General features: G+C 31.7%; 1 protein-coding gene and 1 non-coding gene across 5 annotated transcripts; both read right to left on the bottom strand.

Annotated features, from left to right (window-relative positions):
* Positions 1 to 950: 950 nt before the first annotated feature.
* On the bottom strand, positions 951 to 21,635 carry LOC124532603 (cell wall protein DAN4-like). 4 transcript variants are annotated; one of them, XM_047107586.1, is made up of 8 exons: positions 21,448 to 21,635; positions 9,662 to 9,850; positions 8,416 to 8,542; positions 5,453 to 5,564; positions 4,847 to 4,964; positions 2,327 to 4,167; positions 1,535 to 1,657; positions 951 to 1,451 (listed from the first exon to the last, which is right to left on the bottom strand). In XM_047107586.1, exons 2-8 carry the CDS (start codon positions 9,787 to 9,789, stop codon positions 1,159 to 1,161), a joined length of 2,742 nt encoding a protein of 913 aa, XP_046963542.1. In that variant the 5' UTR covers positions 9,790 to 9,850; positions 21,448 to 21,635; the 3' UTR covers positions 951 to 1,158. The 4 variants fall into 4 exon arrangements, with proteins under 4 accessions (XP_046963542.1, XP_046963543.1, XP_046963544.1 ...); XM_047107587.1 differs by lacking the exon at positions 21,448 to 21,635 and adding an exon at positions 9,916 to 10,045; XM_047107588.1 differs by lacking the exons at positions 8,416 to 8,542; positions 9,662 to 9,850; positions 21,448 to 21,635 and having other exon boundaries at positions 4,854 to 4,964; positions 5,453 to 5,551.
* Trnai-aau lies at positions 1,695 to 1,768 on the bottom strand. Its single transcript has one exon. It is a non-coding gene; the product is annotated as a tRNA-Ile (tRNA).
* Positions 21,636 to 23,586: the final 1,951 nt, after the last annotated feature.

Raw genomic sequence — 23,586 nt, 5'->3', positions numbered from 1 at the left:
ATAAAAATAACCATGTTAGTTTAAAATCCTATTTAGTACGGATTAATTTTGAAATAATTAAATAATTTCTATCGATAAAATTAATAGTCATCATTATCTTTCTCGTATTATATTTTAATCTCGCGAGAGGTCTCTATTTATCCGAATGCAACTGTTATAGACGGAAACTGTGATAACACTGGATGCCCACGCAACCCGACCTTGGACCGCGTTATCATTTTCCACGAATCTTGCTAAATCGCACAAACACGGTATAATTCTCTGTAATATATTATTATGGTATGAAATTTTCTAAAATTTCCTGTTCGACTGTGTATTTTATCCTCACGGATATGAAAAGATGGTTTGTTTATTTTCTAAATAAACAAGGCAATTGACTCTATATGTCGAGTATAGGGTATCGTCACATTTAATTCAATATTGTAATATGACGACACAAAACTCTTTGTATAAGTCTACATGAATCGTATTTTTGAATTGATCTGCTATACATTTTTGTCAGTTGTCAAGAATAAGTAAATCACGATTGAAGATTTTGGGTTCAAACTTTGCTACCTCTGTGTTTTGTGATTTGTATTTATAATCCAAATTATAATTAAATAATAATTAAGATACAAAAAATTTCCTCGAGGGGTGAGGAGGCCAGAAGTACAGTTAATTTCTGTTACGTGTGTTATATATACTAACAAAAAAATGAAGACATTGTCCTTCATATCATTTTGACCTAGGGAAGGCCAGAGTCGCTTTCCCTTTATAAAGCATTAAAGTACCTAGATAGGCTTCATATAGCTACCTGACATGCAGGTAAGCTCTAAGCGATTATCAAATTTAATTAAGTACAATATAAATGGAACAAGGTGTTATTGATTAATTACTATAAAAATAAATATTACAAAGTCATTATTAATAAAAACCAAGTCTATTATTAAAAAAAAATCTTAATTCGTAATCATTTATTTTCAAATCAATCTTAAGATAATTCCTATATCATTAGACATGTATAATAATTGTTATTCACTCAACTCTAGTCTTTGGCACAACAAATGACAATTAATAATTAATTTACGCTAAAATTTAAATTTTTCTAAAATCTATCTTAAACAACGCCATCTATCGACATTCGAGGACACTAGGTTCTTATTTGAAACTATAATGCGGTCATAATTCGGTTACTGCTTCTCCGTTTAGATTAACCACAGCTATTGCATGTTCAGAAGGCGGTCGCCAGCAAGGTATTTCGGCATACAAAGGTTCGGAAGTCGTATTGTCTATAACGTCAAGTTTTGCCTCGCATTTCAAAGCTTCAATAGTGTAGTCGGCGACCGACAGTGGGCGTTGCCTTAGTAGTTCATCGTCACATCTCATAGATGGCGTTACTGAGCATCGTGTTGGCATTGTACCGAAATCGTGGCTTCTTCGCGGCAAGTGATCATAGTGGCATTCTAAAATCCCTGAAATAATAATAATAATATGATTTGAATATTGTATATACAAAATTCTTCATGTTCATGGTACAGTAATAAATTGTTCTTACCCCTAAAATTTTCAAGCATAACCGGTGAAATGGTTTGCACGACAACAGGCCTCATAAATTGTTTTAAATTTCTGTCCAAAGTCGAAATCGGTTGGTAATGACATTTGTCCAAATGTGGGGGATCTAAAAAAAATCATTATTATTAAAAAGAAAAATATATTGGCCCATGAGGGGATCGAACCCGCGACCTTCGCGTTATTAGCACGACGCTCTAACCAACTGAGCTAATGGGCCGATGCATGATGCGGTGAAATTTTGTATTACAAACGTTAGTAGTTATATTACTAAAATAAGATGTCGAAATTAATTACTTTTATACACTATTTATATTTTGTATATATACGTTACGTAAGACAAACAAAAACAGATGTAATTATATAATGTATCGGCAATTAATTGGCAAATATGTATGAATTATTTAATTGATACTACATAGACTATATGTAGTTTAAGCCTATCAATTATTTAACAAAACATATTTATAAATACATAATTATTAAAAATTGTATAGCTTCTAACTGGACGAGTTATATTCAATCATATAATATAAATGTAATGTATACTTTTTGGTTTGACATATTTATAAATAACTGTAGAGAAAATGATATTTTTGAATTTGTCATTGAATTGTGACTTTTGATTGTAAAAAGACAGGATGTACTTTATTCCTCTTGGAACGAGAGAAATTATAAGCATTCTAAACAGGTCTTGTTGAAATTTAATCATTACCGTTTATTTGAAGACGTCTTTTCAATATAAATAGTACAGTGTATCAGAAAATCAACTACTTACCTGGTAATGGGGTATGGAATATGCTTCTTACGTACGGAGGAGGTACATCATTGTTATCAATCATACCTTGCATTCTTATGTCATTCATTTTTCTCACATCATCGTATCTAGGTCTCTTACACCTCTCTATCATCACAATGACGATCGCTACAGTGATGACGGCCATCATCACACCGCCAGCTATACTTATCACTGATATCAGATCCATCGACGTGTGATCCTTATCTTTTTCACTCATAACGGAGGTGATGTGTTCAGGTTCTGTTAAAATATGAAAAGTTTCATCTTCAGGTGGCTCCTGAGTTGTTATTTTATTAGCGTTAAACATTTTTGTAAAATTCGTTTTAGTAACGTTAGCCTTCACTGGTTTTATGTAAACTTTAATCGGTTTTTCTGTTAATTTTATTTTAGGTAGTTCTTTTGTCACATTTGTATGTGAAAGAACAGTTTTATTTTTCCCTTCGTCCTTTGCAAATATCAGTTTTGGTGTTTTACTTATTGAAGGTAGAGTTGTTATATCGTGTGACATATTTGTATGTACACTTTGCTTGTTAGTTGAAAGTTTAATTGTTAAAGAGGTAGAAGAATTGAGTTTTTTAATATCTCCATTCGTCGTGCTCGGCATGCTGTTAGTTGTTCTATCGTTTGCTGTGGTTGTATTCATAATTGCCTTTGTTACAGAAGTTTGTTTATCAGTAATGGTTGTATTTAAAAGTATTTTCTTTGACGTGGATGCTATGCTTTTCCGAGTTGTATTACTTTGTGGTAAGTTAGCTGTTGTTTTCGGAGAGCCCAACGTTTTTGCATTGATTGTTGATAGTACTTTTATTGTAAACGGAGTGACGGTTGATACTTGTGACGTCATAGATTTAGTGAAGCCTTGTTCAGTTTTGTTATGGAATATTAATGAAATATTTGTTTTCTTTGACAAATACGATGCAGTCGTTAATGCTATCTTTTTGAATGTTGCATGTGATACTGATGTAGGTATAATAGATACAATAATAGTTCTTGGTGTTGTATTTTCTGAAATAGCTTCATTCTTATTAGTTGCACTCTTGACTTTTGTATTTAATAGTTCATGATTATTTTTTATTTTATTTTCAATAAACGTTGGTTCACCTTTTTGTGTTGGTCTTATCCATATCTCCTTTGGTTTAAACTTGATCGTGGTGGAGTGAGTTTTTGTAGTGCTTTCTCGTTCTCTTGTACTGCTGTAATTTTTTGTTGTTTCATTTTGCGTCGTTAAAATTGTCGTTATTTTAGATACGGTTGTGCTAGAATTGGTGGTAGAAGTTGTTGTTGTCGTAGTTGACGTGGTAGTTGTAGTTGACGGAGCAATAGTAGTACTAGGAATAGTAGGAGAGCTTAAAGGAGTCGTAGGAGATGTAGCTGTTATTGGTATTTTCATCATTGTCGAAGATTCATGCTCAGTATAGAAGTTAATTGACGTACCTTCTATCGGAGTTTCTGTTCTATTGTAGATGAAATTAACTACAGTTTTATTTGGTAGTTCAGCTGTCATACTTGTGGTAGTGAGTTGTGTAATCAAACTGACTTCCACAGGGACTGGGGTAGTTTTTAAAAGCAAAGTTGGTAATGTTGTCGCTGTAGTTTTAGTATTTTTTGTTGTCGACTTCGAGGTAGGCAGTGTAATTGTTGTTGTTGTTGGAGGGGTGGGAGGAGTTGTGGGTATTTCTGATATTATGGCAATACTAGTTGTTGGTGTACTGGGTGTTGATACAGTAGTTGCAAACGTTTTAACGGAAGACTTAGTAGTTGTTAGTAATTTCTCCATCAAAGCGGGTGGTACTGCAATTGTAGACATGCTGACTTGACAACTGTAAAGGAAACAATTATTAATGAGTATGGGATTGAAACATAGTTTTTAAAACATAATATTGGTTACTATCAAGTTTCTGTGTTAACGATTTAAATTTATATTATTTTAATTATTGACATTATAACAAAAAGGATATATTATATAAAAACATTTTTTTTTAACAAATGTAACTTTGTACTTCAAATGCTGGAAAAGTGTAACTACTAAATTATATTTTTAATATAATCTACATTCCGAACTAGTGGTAGTTTTACATGTGATATGATTTTTTGTAATGGTTTTTGAATGTGAAGTATATATTGAACTTGATTGATCAATAAAATTAGATATTTATAATTGGAAGTAGTTGTTGCTATCACATACAGATTTCCATTTATAACAAATATTTCTACACACATAACTTACAACGATTTTTTCGAATTACACGACAAGTATGGAAACTGTATGGAAGTTGATGTGCTACAGTTCCTATCATCTACATCAAATCATATGCTATAAAGACAATATAAATACATTATTTTGAATTATCACACAGACGAATTACGAAGTCTATTGATCCCCTAGAGATCGATTACGTGTTACCGATTTCGTAATTATACTGTTATTATTTATTTGTAATAATGACTGTAAGATTTGACTGTGTGGTGTTGTTATTATATACCAAAGTGGGAACCCACCTCTCACCTTGCCATCCGTCCTCACAATCGCATTCCCCAGTAGTCGGTGAGCATTCACCGTTAAGACATTCAGAGCAATTGTTTACGCAATTCGGTCCCCATTTGTTTGGAGGACAATCTGAAAAATTAAACGTTCAATGATATACTTTAATTTAATTTTGCAGACTCATGATTAGGGTTCAATGAACTTTCAATATTTGGGTATAATGTTTATTGGATTGTACACGTTTCTAGGTGGTCAAAAGCTATTGTATTCAAGGAAGGGTTGTTATAGAGCCGAAACTGATGTATAATATATATATTTTCATTTTGTTTTTGTATAGTATTTAGTAATTTGTATTGTATTTAAAGAGAGTAGCTTTTATGCAGGACATAAGCGCGTCCTTCAATTTTTTACAAATGAAAAATAAAAATGTGAAGAGTAATTGATCCAGAATTCAATAACTTTGATGTATTTTGATTTTATATAAGTTATATTGCAATTTGCATTCGATATAAAAATAATTATTTAAAAAAATACCCATCAAATAAAAAGGAAACAAAAGGCCTTTGAAACGGAATCTAATAATGGATAGTGTAAACGAAATGTTTGTGTTTTAAATGTACCCTGGGTACACCCATGTCCGGTTTTTCCATTGGGGCAGATCGGTACACAAGAAACGTCCTTCATCTTATAACCTGGACAGCAAACTGCCACTTCTGCAGTGCGTACTTCAGTCTGAAAAAAAAAATAAAAATAGTATATTAGTAAAACAAAAATAGTTCTCCTTTACTTTATTCACGACCATTTTACTTGGTGTGCATCCAATTCAAATTAGGCTTTTACAAACACTTTTGAACCGTAATTTAACAAAAAATATTAAGTGAAGCTACCATCGGTTCGGAATGTAGATTCAACCCAGAAGAACTGGCAAGAACTTCATTAGTTATTTCCAACATTTAAAAATTCAAAGTCATGTTTGTTAAATATCTGTAATATATTCTGCCTGGAAATCAACAAGTATTGATGTCACCTTCACCAATTTTGGTCGCGTTGCGTCTTCACATAGAACGTCATCATCATGTCATTGCAGGCAGGTAGTTAAATACAATTATATATGTATGTAATATAATCAACAGAGTTGGATTAATACCAGACTTAAGCAGAATTAGTGTAAGGGCGGAAAATATTAAAAGGTAATGAAATTGGGAGGATTTTTTTTTTCGAATCAACGACAATGAATTAATTGCAATAAAAATATATAATCCGGTATTTCTTATCCATCAATTGGTTCAGTGGTTAAGTCATCATGAGTTAACAAGCAGAAGAACAGAATTACAATTGCATTTATAATATCTGATTTAAATAATTATACATGATGTCATATTTTATCTACTTAATTCTTGGCTGGCATGTATTGCAATTCGCAATGCTTTATACGATTCGAACGCCTATTATTACGATGACACTATGTGAGAAACCTTCATGCATTTATTAGTAACTAGTTGTCACCCGCGGCTCTCCTTCAGTTTTAGGGTCGTCAGGTGTAAGGCATAAAATCCCTGTGTCCTTTCTTGGAATTCAAACTTGCTTTATCGGTTCTAAGATATAATCGTGACAGTCAACAGACATAGTTACTATTGTATTGAAAATTTTAGTTAAAATTGCTTGCATCGAAGAGCTCTAATATCGGTGAAATAAAAAGAGCGACCCGACTCAGTCTTGATGATTTTATCTTACACTGTAGATCAAGTTTACTTTAATAAATAATAAATAAATATCATAAATATTAGACAACATCACATACATTACTTTGATCCCAATATAAGTAGCTAAAGCACTTGTATTATGGAAAATCAGAAGTAACCAAGGTACCACAAACACCCAGACCCAAGACGATATAGAAAACTAATAAACATAGCTACATTGATTCGGGAATCGAACCCGGGACCTCAGAGTGGCGTACCCATGAAAACCGGTGTACACACGACTCAACCACAGAGGTCGTCAAAATACTAACTACTTTAACGAATATTTATTAAACTATTCCAATTCCATGTTATTTTCTTTAACTAACATTACTGCTCTTTAGTCACATTACAACGTTGTAATCTATAAGGTTGTTTCTCAATAAATATCTAACGCAAAAAATTTAAAGAAATGTGTTTGTCGTAATATGGCAAAATTCTGATTCTGTACACGACACAATACCTCTAGGATCTGCGTGTAAATTTTATCGTAACGAATAGTGATAACTGTAAGTTCAATAGTCATTGTTATATTTCAGTCAATTTACATCTAAATTTTCTTTCGTCAATTGGTGAAATGTATATGAAAAAAATGCTAGTTTTTTTATTTGTTCGCGTTCATAAAACAGGCACAGAATTCTTCTATAATATTCAGTCACTACAGGTAAACTTTATGTTATAACATATTTTCTTTTAAATCATAAATATACATATTAGTTACAATGATTATATTATCGTGACTATGACCTTCTTCCATAGGTTTTCCTCTATACTTTTATTTATTTCGCAGTTCGTAGCTATTTTCTGTCTAATATTAATAAACAGCTATTAAGATAGACTGCCTTACATTTTCTCAAGGCTTTGTGAACCATAATCAATGTGGTTCCAAAGCGTGTAATATTAAATAAACTACAGTTTATGTTGTTTTAAGTGTTATTGTGAAAATTATTTTAATAATTCCATTATTGACAGATATTATCTCCAATCCATTGCTGGTCTTAGACCACGTCTTGTAAACGTTTGGATTGTATTCCACTACCAGTTACTCCTTATACTATTACGTAACATTTTTTTATACGTTATGAATTTTCAGTACCTACGCGAACGGGTTTGAACAGATAAAGTAGGTTTGATGTTCAAGATTAAAAAGTGTCAACCGCGCCAACTGGACTGTTTAATTACGATGTAATTTAGAAGTCGTGTACTTATTAAGCAATTAATCAATACTAATATTATAAATATGACGACCTCCGTGGTCGAGTGGTGTGAACACCGGTTTTCATGGATACGCCACTCTGAGGCCCTGGGTTCGATTCCCCGCTGAGTCGATGTAGATTATCATTAGTTTTCTATGTCGTCTTGGGTCTGGGTGTTTGTGGTACCGTCGTTACTTCCGATTTTCCATAACCCAAGTGCTTTAGTTACTTACATTGGGATCAGAGTAATGTATGTGATGTTGTCTCTTATTTATTTATTAACTGATTCATTAAAAAAAAAAAATGAAAGTTATTCTGTCTGTTTGTCGCTATTTCACGATTAAACCAATGACCCGAATTTGATAAAATTTGTTGTGAAGCAAATTCGAACGTCTAAGAAGGACATACGCTACGTTTTTGCCTAACACATGACAACCAACCCCCTTATAAACGAGCGAAACCGTGAGCGATTCCTAGTATTTATATAAAAGATATGTTATATTCTAGAATCTGTACAATTCAAAATTATATAGGTAAATGACCTCAAAGTAAATATACATATATATAACACCTTAATTTGAAGCGTTTTAAAAATAAGTTACTTCTGAATAAACCATTTTCCTTCTATGTGAGTTAGTGATGTACCTCAAGTCTAGTGAGGTCGCGCATCTCAGTACTCCACTTGGAGCACCTAGGTGGCATGGAGAAGCACCACTCGTAAGTTCTGACGGACATCGGCGCACGGTACTTCACACGTTTCGTGATGTTGTATCTGTAATCAGAAGCCGAGTAAGCGAGTCTGTTGTGTAGCATATACAAACGTGTATAGTACGACACAATTTAGATGTACCATCGGCAAAATTCGTAAAGCTGATCGCATCCGAATTAAGTACGCTATCCCAAATTATCAATATTTATTCATGTCAATATGATCTTTACACAAACGTAATAACTTGTAATATTCGTCAACAGGCAATTTGACTGGTTTTTAAAATCCATTTTATATTATTTAGTAGAAGTTAAGGAACCATTAAAAGTTGAGTTTTTTATTTCTAGTACATATTTGGCGAAAAATTTCATATTAAAAAATCCATATTTAAACAGCTCGCAAAAAGGCTACTTGGACAATATGACGCTGCAATGGGGTCAGTGACGTCACTTTCCTGTATTTTAATCTGTGGTACATATAGTAGAAAAGCAAAGTTTGGAAGAAAGTGACTTCACCATAAGCCCGGCCAATCAGGAGCGTTTTGTGTCACGTGACAAACGTATGAAAATTTGCATTTTTATTTATGGATTTTTGAATTAAGTATTATTTTCAACATTTTTAAACTCATAATATACACTTATTACAATAATTCACAATTTATTTTTCGCATTGTCAAATAGCCTATTTGACATTTCTATTTACATGCACTTGCTTTCTCGGGTTGAACTGACGCGGCTTATACATATATGCAATTACGTAAGTGTTTTATTTACAGTAGGTAAACTCTTTTATTGTTTCTTATTATTGTATGTATTTAGAAAAGGAGGACTGTTTGCTGTTTTCAGATGAAGTTCATTTTTAAGAGTTTATGATTCACAGCGTTTATTTTTGTTAAATTCAGTTAAATGTTTTTTTAAATTATTTTTACTTATTTCTTAAAGCATATCAACATAAAAGATAATAAAGTAAATATTACAAAGAAATCATAATTTTGATGACTTGATTTTTAAAACCAAAATAATGTTACGTGTTAAATAAAATTTGACCCATCGGTTAATATCAGAGCTGTATCAGGCAGTCATTTTAAATTTTTATGAAGGAGATTATTTTAATACTTTAAAAGACGACATCGTAAGCTTTTACTTTTTGTTTTTGTGTGGTATTTATTAATATATAACTTACTTCTGCTGCACCATGCATACATTCGGTCCACTCAAAGCTACCACCTCCGTCACCACCAACGTCACCACAATTGTCACAACACACCATATTGTTTTTGAAGTTCTTTTCCATGTTTTATTTGAAAGCATTTTCACTCGATTCGTTTTCCATCCATTTCGTCTTCACTCCACCCTTTTTACATATTTTCAGCTGAAATTTTATATTATTTTATTAATAAATAACATCAACGTATTACCCGTACTATAAACACTCACTTTCTTAATTGAACTAGGCTTTCTTTTATGCATTAAAAAGTAAAACTCGAATGATAGACGTTAAAATTGTAACAATTGTTCGTATAATGCCAGTTAATAACTGTGTCAGTTACGAGTTACGACACAAGAGTATATGAACTGATATGACAACGGTTGGGGACAATTAAGACCCCTCATCCTGAGTTAGTTGACCTCGTGTGTGAGTGGTATGATATAACTTTAGGTTCTATTAAATAATCCTACGAGGTCTTAATCAATTGTAAAAATAGTTTTTATTATTTCTTCTTCCAAATTCAAATTGTAATGGGAGTTCTTTTTTTCATTTCAAATTTTGTTCTGTTTATTTAAATAACGATTAAAGCCTACAATCTGCAGTTATCGTGAAGTGGGTGGACACACAGGCCTTAATATTAATGCTATAGCATTAAGGCCTTAACTTTAAGGTTTAATATAATTGAGAAACTATCGAACCGATTTAGATACTTTACCACCGGTTCAGAATGTAGTATAGGACTATATAGTTATTTACTCAATAACATTAATCAAAAGTTCAAATTTAATAATCAAATAAAAATATATTTTGTGTACACTATTCATAAACGAATACTAACCGAAAGCTCTATCTTTTACATGATCCTGCACTCTATATGACATAGGTAAATGTGAATTGTCCCTAATATAGAAGGTAGTTAAAAATCTTTTGTAACATCAGTGCCGGCCTTAAATATAGACGCAGGGGTTGGACATGTAATCGGCGACCTTTTATGTTAGACTAGCCAGCAAGTGTCCAGCTTCCAGAGCGTCCTTTGATCTTTCTCAGGCACTGCTTATAACCGTTGACTACTTTTTTAGCACTGTATAATATTAATCTATACATATAGTAAAATTGGAGTGTTCGTTTGTAATATTTAAATAGCCTTTTACCCAGTGCATATGTATGGTATATATGTATGTATGTGCATACGGTACATATACCAAAAAAATATTTTTTTCAATTTTTGTATGACTGTCTGTCTGTTTATTCCGGCTAATCTCTGAAACAGCTGGACCGATTTTGACGGGACTTTCACTAGAAGATAACTTATATAATAAGGACTACAATAATATTATTTTGTGAAATCCAATCGCGTACAAGGCTGCGGCCAAAGCTAGTAACAAATAAACTTGATAAAGATACCAAACTTCTCAATACAGCGCAACTTAATATTTGGGGACTAATATTAATGTTTACAATGTTTAACTGTGTTAAGTAATAAATAATATAAGTGCATTAAATTTCTGATATATCTGAAGTTTTTATCCGACGGAAGTGAGATAAATTTTTAATTCGTTTGTCGGGTATGTTAACTGCATTCGAATAATGAACAACGTAAAATCAACCTAAAAGCGATCTAGTAGGGTCTAATATATTATAAATGATTTTTAAACTAATGACTTTGAGGATATCGTTGCAACATTGCTTCTTTGTTCTTATTCGTAAAGGAATAAAGTTTAAATTTGCGTAATTTTTTTTACATATAACCTTTATTCACTCTTTTAACTTACTCAAAAATACTATATGTGCTACTGTTTTGATGAAATAATAAGTTAATGTACTTGTACATTGTAAATATGTATAAGGTGTATACAATGCTTAAATACTAAACTTTAGTTCTGCTCCAGAATCCGTTATACAATTATATGTATATTTATATTCGTGGTAACTATAATCTTGGTTGAAGTATATAACTACCGTGCCTTAATGATTAACATCGTTAAAAAAAAAACAAAATATACTTTATCTAAGTTAGCTTTTACAAGTACTTTTGAATTGTCATGAAACAATTATATTAATTGAAGATACCACCGATTCGGAATGTAGATTCTATCGATAAGAACCAACAAGAAACTCAGTAGGTTACTACTTACTCTTTTTCAATATTTAAAAAAAAACTTAGAAGTTAAGTCATATTAGTTAAATACAATTAGTTATGTATGTTTTGAATTACTATCCAGACCATAATTATTATAAATGTGAAAGTAACTCTGTTTGTACGTCTGTCTGTCGCTGTTTCACGAACTCAATTTGATGAAATTTAATAAACATATAATTCTAAAAAGCGAGCGACTACTAGTTAGCAATATGTTTAATTTTATGCAAAGCCGCCCGAATGCTGATGTGAAAGCAACATGAAAAGGGATGTATTTTTGTTAATATTTTAAACTTATATAAATAGAACAGTCCATAAACAGTTTTACAACATTACATTATAAACTTGTACAAACACTATTCAGCGGAAATAGCTTGTAAAACTGCGTCGTTTAACATCACTATGTATTTTATAAACGCTACGGAAGCAGACGTCTACGTAAGTAGCCAGTTAAGCTGCTTTTGTTGCATTTATACAATACTAGCAAATATTACGATTTTCGTTTTCCCAGCACACAATAACGGCAATTTGTGTTTCGATATTTGGTCTTTCATGACCGGTTTTTGGTTTAGCTTTAAAGATACGAGCAGGATATATTGTTTGTTCGTTTTTGCGTAAACTTTTCTACTTTCTCGGTCTTATGTTCTGATTCAATGATGTTGTAGTAAACAGATATGTTATTAACGCGCAAAAAGTGAAGACTAGCAAACGTCCTAATTGGGACGTTTGCCTTTAGTTGTTTTACGTAGTAATACGTTATAATACATCATAATTACGTTTTGCGTAATTAAAACATCTAGAAATGTAAAAATAAACTAAAAGAAACGGTCCCCGGCGCGGCACACTTTTTTCTGTTGTTTAGTATGGATATAACATATCTGTTTATTAGAATATCATTGTTCTGATTGAATACAAAATTAAAACGTCATTAGGCTGAGAGCAACATTATACTGGTAATTTGTAGTCAAATATTGAATTGTAATTTAAGTCACGTAGTTCATTATCTTAAGGATTTATTGAATAAAGAAATCCATGTTTAATGATACTATAATGATACTTTAAAATATTAACAAAGCCGATATTTAGTAAATCGAAATGTGTGTCAAGATAAAAAGTTTCGAATACCGACACCGTCATAAAACTATATCGTTCCGTCTTATTTAGTTATTTATGTCTTAGAGCACGTTCATTTATAATCAATAGTTTAGTACGACATAATACGACACAACTTAGATGTAGAATCAGCAAATTCAATAAAATTGATTATTGCCTATCGCGCCATTAGACGCTATCCGTCGCTATAGATTCTGGCGTCAGCTCAACCCGAGAAAGCAAATGCATGTAAATCGATGTGTCAAATTGGCAAATGTTAGGTCATATGATGTTAAAAGTTATAACGTTAGTGTAAAGATCATATTCAAATAAGAAATAAATATGATAATTTGGGATAGCGTGCTTAATTCGGTTGTGAGCATTTTACGAATTTTGCCGATGCTACATCTAAGTTGTGTCGTACTATACGATGTTACGAAAAGTTACGAACATTTAATAATTGTTTTTATAACAAATATTGTCACATATATTGTGGTAGTCTTATTTCGAACGATTATTTTAAAATGGTATAAGTATACACAGATGAATATAATTAATTTGATGTATAAAATCATTCTGACGTGACCTGCACAATAATTACTATTAAAATTCATCGTAATTCGTAATCATCAGCTGTCAGATGTGCTAGACTACTAGAGAAGCAATAAAGGTTCTCCCACACTTGCCTTAAGGAAATAAAACTTAAACGTTTTTATACTCAAACAGACAGTTGGGGATAAAATTAATGACTTGAGCTTTAAGGGTCAGACACTGCGCGTCAAACTAAAGCGTAATTGTCTTAATGTGTAACAATTTGTAAAGCTCCAGCCGAAAGTGTGCGTTTAAGCGTTCCATTAAATACATGGTTAGCTATGCCCACGACTTAATGCGCGTTTGAATTTAATAAAAAGTTGTTGTTGTAACCTAAGTTACTACTTAGTACATCAGATTCTGCTAATTAAAGTACCGTCAAAATCGGTCTAGTGGTTCCCGAGATATATATGCCGTGTTTACAAACTAAATAGCAAAAGTATTTTATTGCAAGATAAGTTTTCGCTCGGGCTTCGATATTTAAATTCATGGCTGAAAACAAAAAGTCAGAAGCGACACTGATTTCGCGTAATATGTGAATATTCGTACAGCTTACTTTCTCAAGTATATTTGTGTAGTAAATCGGTTGGCTAGAATTAAATGTACTAAACGAAATTGGTAGTTACTATTTCGCATGCGTGTATCAATTCGGTGACAGGATGCGACAGGATGTTATCAATGGAGGCGACGACCTCTTTCTAAATTGTCAATGTTAACTATAGCATTATTCAATATCATTATAAATATCGGACATTGGATAAATTTCGTTAGAGTTTTTTTTTATAGCGTTTATATAATTTATTTATTTGCATACATTTCCCTCCAATTAACATTATTATTTACACGGTTATTTATTGAATGTACAAAGCCGTTAAGTGCAGCACCTTATGGCTATAATATCGATCGTTTCCAGGCAATCTAGATGTGCAATTAAAAATGACCATTTATTTTTTATGATGAACATTATGACGACCTCCGTGGTCGAGTGGTATGTACACCGGTTTTCATGGGTACGCCACTCCAAGGTCCTGGGTTCGATTCCCGGCTGAGTCGATGTAGATTATCATTAGTTTGTTTAGTTATGTTGTCTTGGGTCTGGGTGTTTGTTGTACCGTCGTTACCTCTGATTTTCCACAACACGAGTGCTTTAGCTACTTACATTGGGGTCAGAGTAATGTGTGTGATGTTGTCTCATATTTATTTATTTATTTATTTTAAAATTAAATTAAAAAGAATACATTAAATGAGTTCATACATACACATCCTTTCATATTAGTCTATAAAGACTAAATTTTATAAGAGAGAATTATATACTTATGTGCTGTAATTGGGAACTGCTTACATAAATCTAGTACAATAGTGATTTTAAAAATATTACCAAGAAAAAAAATTTCAATATTTTTGTCGCAAAAAAATTGAACACATTGAGTGTTTATAGAAAATGAACTGAATGAATGAAAGTATGTAGAAATTCTTAATATTTTATTTATTATTTTTTTTTATTTTATGGTATTGGTTGGCGGACGAGCATATGGGCCACCTGATGGTAAGTGGTCACCATCGCCCATAGACAATGACGCTGGCAGAAATATTAACCGTCAATTAATTAATCGTCAATGTGCCACCAACCTTGGGAACTAAGATGTTATGTCCCTTGTGCCTGTAGTTACACTGGCTCACTCACCCTTCAGACGGGAACACAACAATACTGAGTACTGTTATTTGGCGGTAGAATAACTGATGAGTGGGTGGTACCTACCCAGACGGGCTTGCACAAAGCTCTACCACCAAGTCTTAAAAGATAATTTGAATGATTGTAACTGCCTCATTGTTCCGATTGCTCTTTATGGTCGTTAAATCAGCTTAATTATAGCAATGAAAACTGAAACTGTTAATTGTTGATCAATCAATCAACAGCCCATGTTCGTCCACTGCTGGGCATAGCCTTCTCCAATTGCACTATTGTCGATAAATGAAAAAAATGAACAATCTCATCCAAATATTTCACACATACAAAAATACGCGCATCTTTTTTAAATTGCTTACTAAAAATTAATAAAAATTCACTTCGGATGGACGGTTCATGCTAGTTCGGAAGTCAGGGATGTATTATTAATAAAATACACAAATTGTGTTGGGTCACTAAAAGCTATTCAGTGTTTCTGACCGTGCAGTTTTACTAGTAGACAGTTTAGAAATAAGCAGTGTTTACACTCTCGTACCTTTGAAAGCTCGTAAAGACATTAGTTTCGCGCCTGAAACACTCGATCGTGTGTGATTAGCTGTTCTATCGGATTACGAGAGTGAGGTAATGAAAGATGCACTTGAACACTCCTGTGTACTCTTGTGTACGTCTCGCATGCATGTATTTCTTTTTCTTTATTATAGGTATATATAGTTTAAAGTTTATGTTCATATATATATACCCGTGCTCAATAAAAATAACGATTATTACTGAAAATAGTTTTAGTTTGAATAGCGCCTGATGGTAAATTTTAACTAAATAATGATTAATATATTTGCTATTTCTATAAAATATATATATATATATATATATGAGTCGAGTTGGCCTAGTGGTTAGAACGCGTGCATCTTAACCGATGATTGCGGGTTCAAACCCAGGCAAGCACCGCTGATTCATGTACTTAATTTGTCTTTATAATTCATCTCGTACTCAGCGGTGAAGGAAAACATCGTGAAGAAACCTGCATGTGACAAATTTCATAGAAATTCTGCCACATGTGTATTTTACCAACCCGCATTGGAACAGCGTAGTGGAATATGTTCCAAACCTTCACTTCAAAGGGAGAGGAGGCCTTTAGCCCAGCAGTGGGAATTTACAGGCTGTTGTTGTTGTATGTAATAACGTCAAATTATTTCATTGAGTTGAGTTGGTACGAATATTAGAACGCATCTTAATAATTGAAGATTTATGTCCAGACACCACCACTTAATGTCATGTGCTTAATTAGTGTTTATTATTAATCTCGTGCTTAGTGGTGAAGGAAAAAATTGTGAGGAAATCTAAACGAATCTGGTTTCAATAAAATATAATCACGGGTATATAATGGAGCTACTTGGGGGAGACGGAATCACATCTCCTCAAAGGGAGATGAGGCCTTAGGCAGAGGGACAATTACAAGCTATTCATTTTATTTATTTTTAACTGCTTTGCAAAACAGATGGAATTCTTATTTACTTTCATTTTAGTATTATTTGGCGTGGAGTTAATGTATTTAATTATTATTTATGACAACCAAACTACAGCAAAACAAATCAAAGCAAAATAAAGTACGAAATAATTATTACTTTTTACAATGACATATGCTTATGAAACGTACCATGTTATATTATATAAGTTGTTTATATTTTATCAACTTTGTTTTATAATACAGCTCGTAACGACATCGTTGTGCAAAAAGCAGAAAACATTAAGACACTATTTATTTATAGATATAATTATGTAACATTTATTTTTAGTTACTTACTTAAGACTTATTTAAATTAAGGCCTTATATACAAACTAAAAATAAAAATAAGTAGTGTGCAAGTGGTGACTGATTTCAATGGTAAGGATGCTTGCGTAATTACCACGTTTATTTGCAAGGAACCAGCCCTCCTGTCACCAGTAGAGGCAATAAGACCAGTTCTTTTACTTATAATAAATTCTTTTGCCCTATAACTCCGAGATTTAAGTGTTATGTATAATTATTAATAGCAGGCTTACCTAGTGTCCAAGTCGGTAAATACAAATTAAATAATATAATATTTTATCGAAAGTATAAAACTATAATTTTTTTCAATCAATTACGAAAAATCATATGCCTTAATGTTTTCTTTGTTTATGTTCGTAATGTGACTAGAAAAATGAACTGAAAAAACTATTTATATTATCTACCGTTTTTATAAATATTTTTGAAGGACAATGATGGGCTTGTAAGTAATTTTACTGGAACGTTTTTAACTGTAATTATTATAACATTTAAGGGATACACGAAACAAAACAGCGTATCTCCAAATCGGTTTAGAAATAATACAAATTTTATATAAAGCGAGTTCTTCGAGCTTTGACTATGTTTGAAATACTTATTCCGTTGAATGGATCTGCATAATAAAGGTACCGTTAATGATATAATTCGTATGTTCAGACTTTAGTTATTGTATCTATTTACTAACTGTCTCGTCCGTCTAGTGGCTAGTAAGGCAGCAAATCTTGAGTTCCTTTGTTTAAATTTAAGGTCGGGTCGATAAAAAGCTGTTATGATTTTCTTTTTCAAAATTCTCAGCAACAAACTCTTATAAATTTTGAAATTCGGACGTATATGCTTTGACGAGTCTCGGAAAGCATAAGAAAGTATTGTATAGTTATAAGTTATATAATTTAATAGGAGCATTGACCGTATATGTCATCTATTATGCGGTAACAGATATCATAACTTTTTGTAACCAGAGTTGCAAAAAACGTAGCAAATTCATGTGATTTATATACTATTTTATTTCAATGTATAATTTTTATTTTCTGTGGACATAAATTAATTTATCCGTTATGTAATTCATTGATTGAATTATGATGATGACTCTGCACAGGAATTTTTACCTGTTTGTGTACGTGTAACAGAATGACGTGTGGGAGACTCAAAATCCAAAAATCTGGGATGCAATCAAAAAATAACTTTTTGGCCCTGTAAGGTTTTTTTCCAACTTGGGATGTTTTATAACCTTAAGTCGTATTCAGGCACAGGAGAGTAAACTTCCAGTTTCCTTGTGAAGCGTTAGTTGCCCAAGCTCTCCAAGAAACGGTCCCCCAAGGAACCACATTATATCATTAGATTGCTACGGGGCCGAAGAACAAAAATGTTGAAGACGAAAAACTACTTGAACTGTTAGATTAATACCTCGTAAATAAAAAATAAATAATAAGTATGCAATTATGTAATAAATGAATGAATTTGTTATTATTTTAAAACAATATGTACCAAACATTGAACTTAAACAGGTATTTTGAAGGGATATGTATCGAAACAAATCGTTTGTTTTCATTAACACATCCGAAAGCTATTTCTAATTTAAAAACTATAAAAGTGTTATCAATCAATGCTTAAACCAATCTGGCTGTGTTTTGTCATTGGACTGTTTGTCTAACTAGGTCTAATGGGGGGGTCTCAACAGGCCCCTTCCGTCTGTCAGATTGAATTGAATTGGCTATAAAACACAACTATTTGTCGGTATTTATTAATACATAGGGGGAAAACGGCTTAAAGAGATCAAAGGTTTTATTCAATGCTAACGGCTCTATGAATTTTGTTTTACGTTTTCATCAATGGAATTTTTTTTTATTCGTTTCATTTGAAAAGGATAAGTGAAAGCGAATTTCAAATACACGCGTAATCCAAAGGCGCTTAAAGCGCTTTTTGCTTTTGATTTCTCTTACAAACCGAACCGTGTAAACTGAATAACCTATATCCTTTGACTTATGATTTCAGCGCTTAATTAGCGTACTTTGAAGTTAAAATAAATATCATGCTATTTCACGGTACATAAAACTAAATGCTATTTATACATTCCAGCGCTAAAGTATTTAAGTACATATTCACGCTTGAGATTAATGTTTAAATATTGATAAAATTATCATCTCATCATGTATTAGCTCTAACGGTGAAATTTTACGGTTTTCAATAATCCATACAAATATATTATTAGAATACTTTTTTATAATGCCTTAATTGAAATCGTTCTAGCTCAATTTTATTGCATCATGAATATACATCATCAAACTTACAGCAGATGATGTAGGGGTCCAGAGGAGGTTTTAATAGGTATTTAGTATTTCCTAATTAGAAGTTACGCTTCGCAGATTCACTCCTTTTGAATCAAGACTGCCATTTGAATTGTGAGGTGTGAATTTTATATCTCTAAATAGTTTAAAACAAAGTACTGCCGCCTCTAAGCTTGGATCTTTTGAACTATGCAACGGGTTTTATTGGGGTTTTTTATCAATGAACAAAGTTATTCAGTGGGGAAGGTTTCGTATAAATATGTATATTATAATAAAGAAGCGTTCCTTTACAACGGAAAATTTTAACTTTTCTCACAGATGGCTAACAAATATGGCTGTTTTTTTTATATTTCAAAGTTTCAAAAAGACCCTTATTGTACTTGTATGAAACGGAAATAATGTAAGTTCTCTTATTATAAATACATAAATTATACAATTCATGTATTTATATTAATCTAGATTTGAATAAGTATAGACTTATTCAAATCTAGATTACAACCTGCTGACCGCTTCTCATCGATAGATTACAATATAACGAAAAATAATGCGTTAAATTGCACTCATATTTCACGGTTCACACTATTTCGACAGTTTACAATCTAACTAGACAGATTGTAATCTAAAGAATATATAACGATAACATATACATCAATATATGCAGACAAAGCGCTAGTTCCATAATTCAGATATTGTGAGAATGTTGCGTCGTTAAATATTTCGTCTAATTTTTAAAACAGCTGTTTAAAGCGAGCGACCATCATGAAAGATTAATTGGCTTAACGATAGTTCCATGCACTCGACTCATATTGGAGTTCATGTTTTATTTTTGTCACAGATTAAGTCATAATAAAAGACAACTTACTTTATACTGTATTTTTCTATCTAGTGTTAAGTGAATGTTGAGTTAGTCTGTGTGTGTAATTTACCCAATTGGTAGTGGTGTGTTTTTATTTAAATTATAGTCATATTATAAGTACGAATGTCTGTTTGTCTGTTGATCTTTCATAGACAAGCCACTGGATAGAATCCATTTGATTTGATTTGATGAAATTTAGTATTAAGCGAGCTTGAACCTATAGGATGAACATAGGCTTTTTTAACCTATCATTGGACAACCAACATCTAAAACGTAAGCGGGTGGTTGAAAAATGTGCTTTTATAAATGAAAAATAATTGAATCCTAATCAACGATGTGCATAAATTTGTATCCAAATACTAACTATTAAAATTACTTATGAATAATTACTATCATAATATATAATTACAGTGAATTTAATGATTTATAAAGATAAAGATTATTTTAAAATTTATAAAAAAATCAAAATTTACTTTTGTTATTGATAATAAAGAAATGAATCTGACTGTAATGAATACGAATTTCTTCTAATAACGCTTGATGGAATATTAAATCAGTGAGTTGAAACATTGTTAAAAGTTACTAAAACCTAGTCTTCGTTAACAAAGAAAATGACATTATTTTTGTATGCGCCCATTTTTGTATGTTTACACACACAAAACGGGTACGAAACAATAGACCACACTTAAAACGTCTTTCAAAACGCCACGACTTGGATTGTAGTTGCACTATTTTAAACGAAAAACGTCTAAAGACATACAAACAGTTGCAGGCAGCTTACTTTCTTGCACTACCTTCTCCATTGAAAGGAATTCTAAAGAAATATTTTACTGCAGTTACATACAAAACGCACTCTTCAAAATTTCTCTGCATTTTAAATTGTGTAACATTCGTTTCATGAATGAAATATAATGTCACAGACATTATACGACAATTAATCTATGACTTAATTTGTACATCCTGTCAATTGAACTCTGTATTTCGAGTTCATTCGACAATATTAAGAGGAATTTTAACGTATTTTGTTCATTTGATAGTTATCAATATTAATATAATTTAATGTCTGTGTGTGTATTGTTATTATTCGATTTGTTTTTCTAAATGTGCGTTTATTGTCTCAATTATATTACATAGATATATATTATGGGAACAAAAAATATTAAAAAAAAACAAATCAAATGATAATTTTCATTATTAAAACACCCTATGTGATGAATTGATAAGAAAAATGTTTTTTGGACTTTTAACCAAACTTAATTGTACGCAATTTAATTTAGGCAAAAAAATAGTAATCAATTTATACTTACGTGTACATTGAATAATTATTGGTAATAATCGATCCTAATTATTTTAATTAAATAGGAATCAGTATTTAATTTTTAAACACAAAAAACACCACACAATTTTTTTTCACTATTTTACACAATAAGTAAACATGAGTACCAGGCGAGCAGGAGATCTATGGAGGTACGTCACATGTGTAGCCCGAAATACGGCCGGGACTCGACTGGGAGAGATAGCAACGCTGTGTGTAGAAAAAATAGGAGAGTCGGGTCGTCCTTTATTGCTTTCTTGGAAATAGGGAGGAAGCATAGAATAAAAAAAATCATAGAAAAAGTCGTCTTAATCGTTTGGCTTATTTGAAAGGATAATAAAAAATGCATTAAGGGTTTGAAATATTTTTAAAATATGAGAACAGATTAAAAATAAGTTATAAAAACCTATTTTAACTTTAGTGGTTTATATTTCAAAGTATGGATTGATGCTATTGGGTTATTATTGAATTGAATACAATTTCGTAAACATTGGTACCAGGGAAACAAAGTTTAACAGAAGGTTTTTTAGGTATGTTTTTGTCGCTGTTATGTCACGCTATCATTTCGTCGAACAGTACAAGATTTTATTAAAACCTTATATGTATATGAAAACTAATAAAAAAAACAGTATAAAATAATATTTTACAGTTTAAATGTTAAATCTGTACAAAAAATATAACCTAGACTGCTATTATAAAAATTATTTTGAACGTGAAGCGTCTATAATGTAAGGTAATTGAAAAATATTTTCATAATATTAATAACTAGATATAATGATTTTCATTCATAGACGATTTTAAAGAGATCTTTACAAAGTCAGCAAAAAGAATCGCTTACTCGGTTGTTAACCCTGTAGTAAAAACAATGCACACCCATCATAACAAGTGTTTACGAGCAAAATATGTAAACATATCAGGAGGCTTTGTACCAGGAAAACATCGTTGGTTTGGAGGTACAAAAGTATCCTTGCAAATGAAAATGAATGTTATTCGTCTATTATTATAGTTTATTTTGGTTTGAACTATTTTTACTAGGGGAGGGTGCAATTCAATAAAAGAGGCGACACGGTGTCGGGCGCTGGATTCAATATGAGTGTTTGCACCACACTGCAACCGCTTTATAGAGTATATTGTGTAATATTAGCAAATGAAATTCATGCCATCCACTTTTACGATAAATAGCGGTGAATAAATAATATGATAACATTGCATTTGTGTTGTTTATTTGGTCATATGTATGCGTTTGCTTATACAATTTCGAGATTCATATAATATGGCCACATTTTTTAGAATTAAATCGCTTCTTGGAATAGTGATAAAAAAATATTGCACGATTATATCGTATGTACATTTATGAAGAATGTGATATGATATCTGCGAATTAATGATTTTGATAAGAAGGATTAAATGAGTTTTTGTTTTTTAAATCATAAATTAAATAAATAAAGGCCTAGAATCGGATTCAGCTGCGAGGTATTCTGAGGATAAGTATTCTATGCCCTCGTTCAGATTTCATTAATATAATTGCATGATCGACTGAGTATTGGTAACAAATAAACAAACTCGCATTAATGTTCTAATATTAGCTAGTATATATTATCGAATGTATCACTATAATTGATTCACTGTTATACAAATACATAGTTAGATTTAGGAATAATTGTTAAATATAATTTTGAATTCAGATTTATTTACTAACGAAAACGCGCCCCACCACGCCAAATTATCTTTCGATGACTAATGTATTGTCAGTAAAAAAACAATGCAAGCCGTTAATTGAACGAGTGTGAATACTTATGAGTGGCATCTCATTCGACCGTTATTCATTACTAACATACATTGTTTTGTATGTTAGTAATGAATAACGGATTGGTAGGAAAATTGAAGTACAGCTGGACGCTACTTTGTAATCACATTCTCTATCTCATCTATCATAAAAAGTACTAACCTGTCGAAAAAGGTTGAACTTCAATTCAAGTCAAATTTGATCAAAGTTGGGTTGACATCGAACAGAATATAAGTAGCAATTTTCCTTCGGAAATCGTTTTGTCACTGGCAGTCTTATACATTTTGTTATTTTGACAGCACATTATATGTGGTTTTCAGGATTCGCAACTATTTACGTCATCCG

The sequence above is a fragment of the Vanessa cardui genome, chromosome 9 (genome assembly GCF_905220365.1).
Source record: "Vanessa cardui chromosome 9, ilVanCard2.1, whole genome shotgun sequence".
NCBI lineage: Eukaryota > Metazoa > Arthropoda > Insecta > Lepidoptera > Nymphalidae > Vanessa > Vanessa cardui.
The sequence above is the reverse complement of the archived record's forward strand: the minus strand, read 5'-3'. Positions and strand labels throughout refer to the sequence as shown.

Coding starts and splice junctions, on each gene's coding strand:
- LOC124532603 (XM_047107586.1), bottom strand. CDS start 9,789: ATGCTTTCAAATAAAACATGGAAAAGAACTTCAAAAACAATATGGTGT. Junction 8,543..9,661: donor GTATGCATGGTGCAGCAGAA/GTAAGTTATATA, acceptor TTCTGATTACAG/ATACAACATCACGAAACGTG. Junction 5,565..8,415: donor GCGACCTCACTAGACTTGAG/GTACATCACTAA, acceptor TTTTTTTTTCAG/ACTGAAGTACGCACTGCAGA.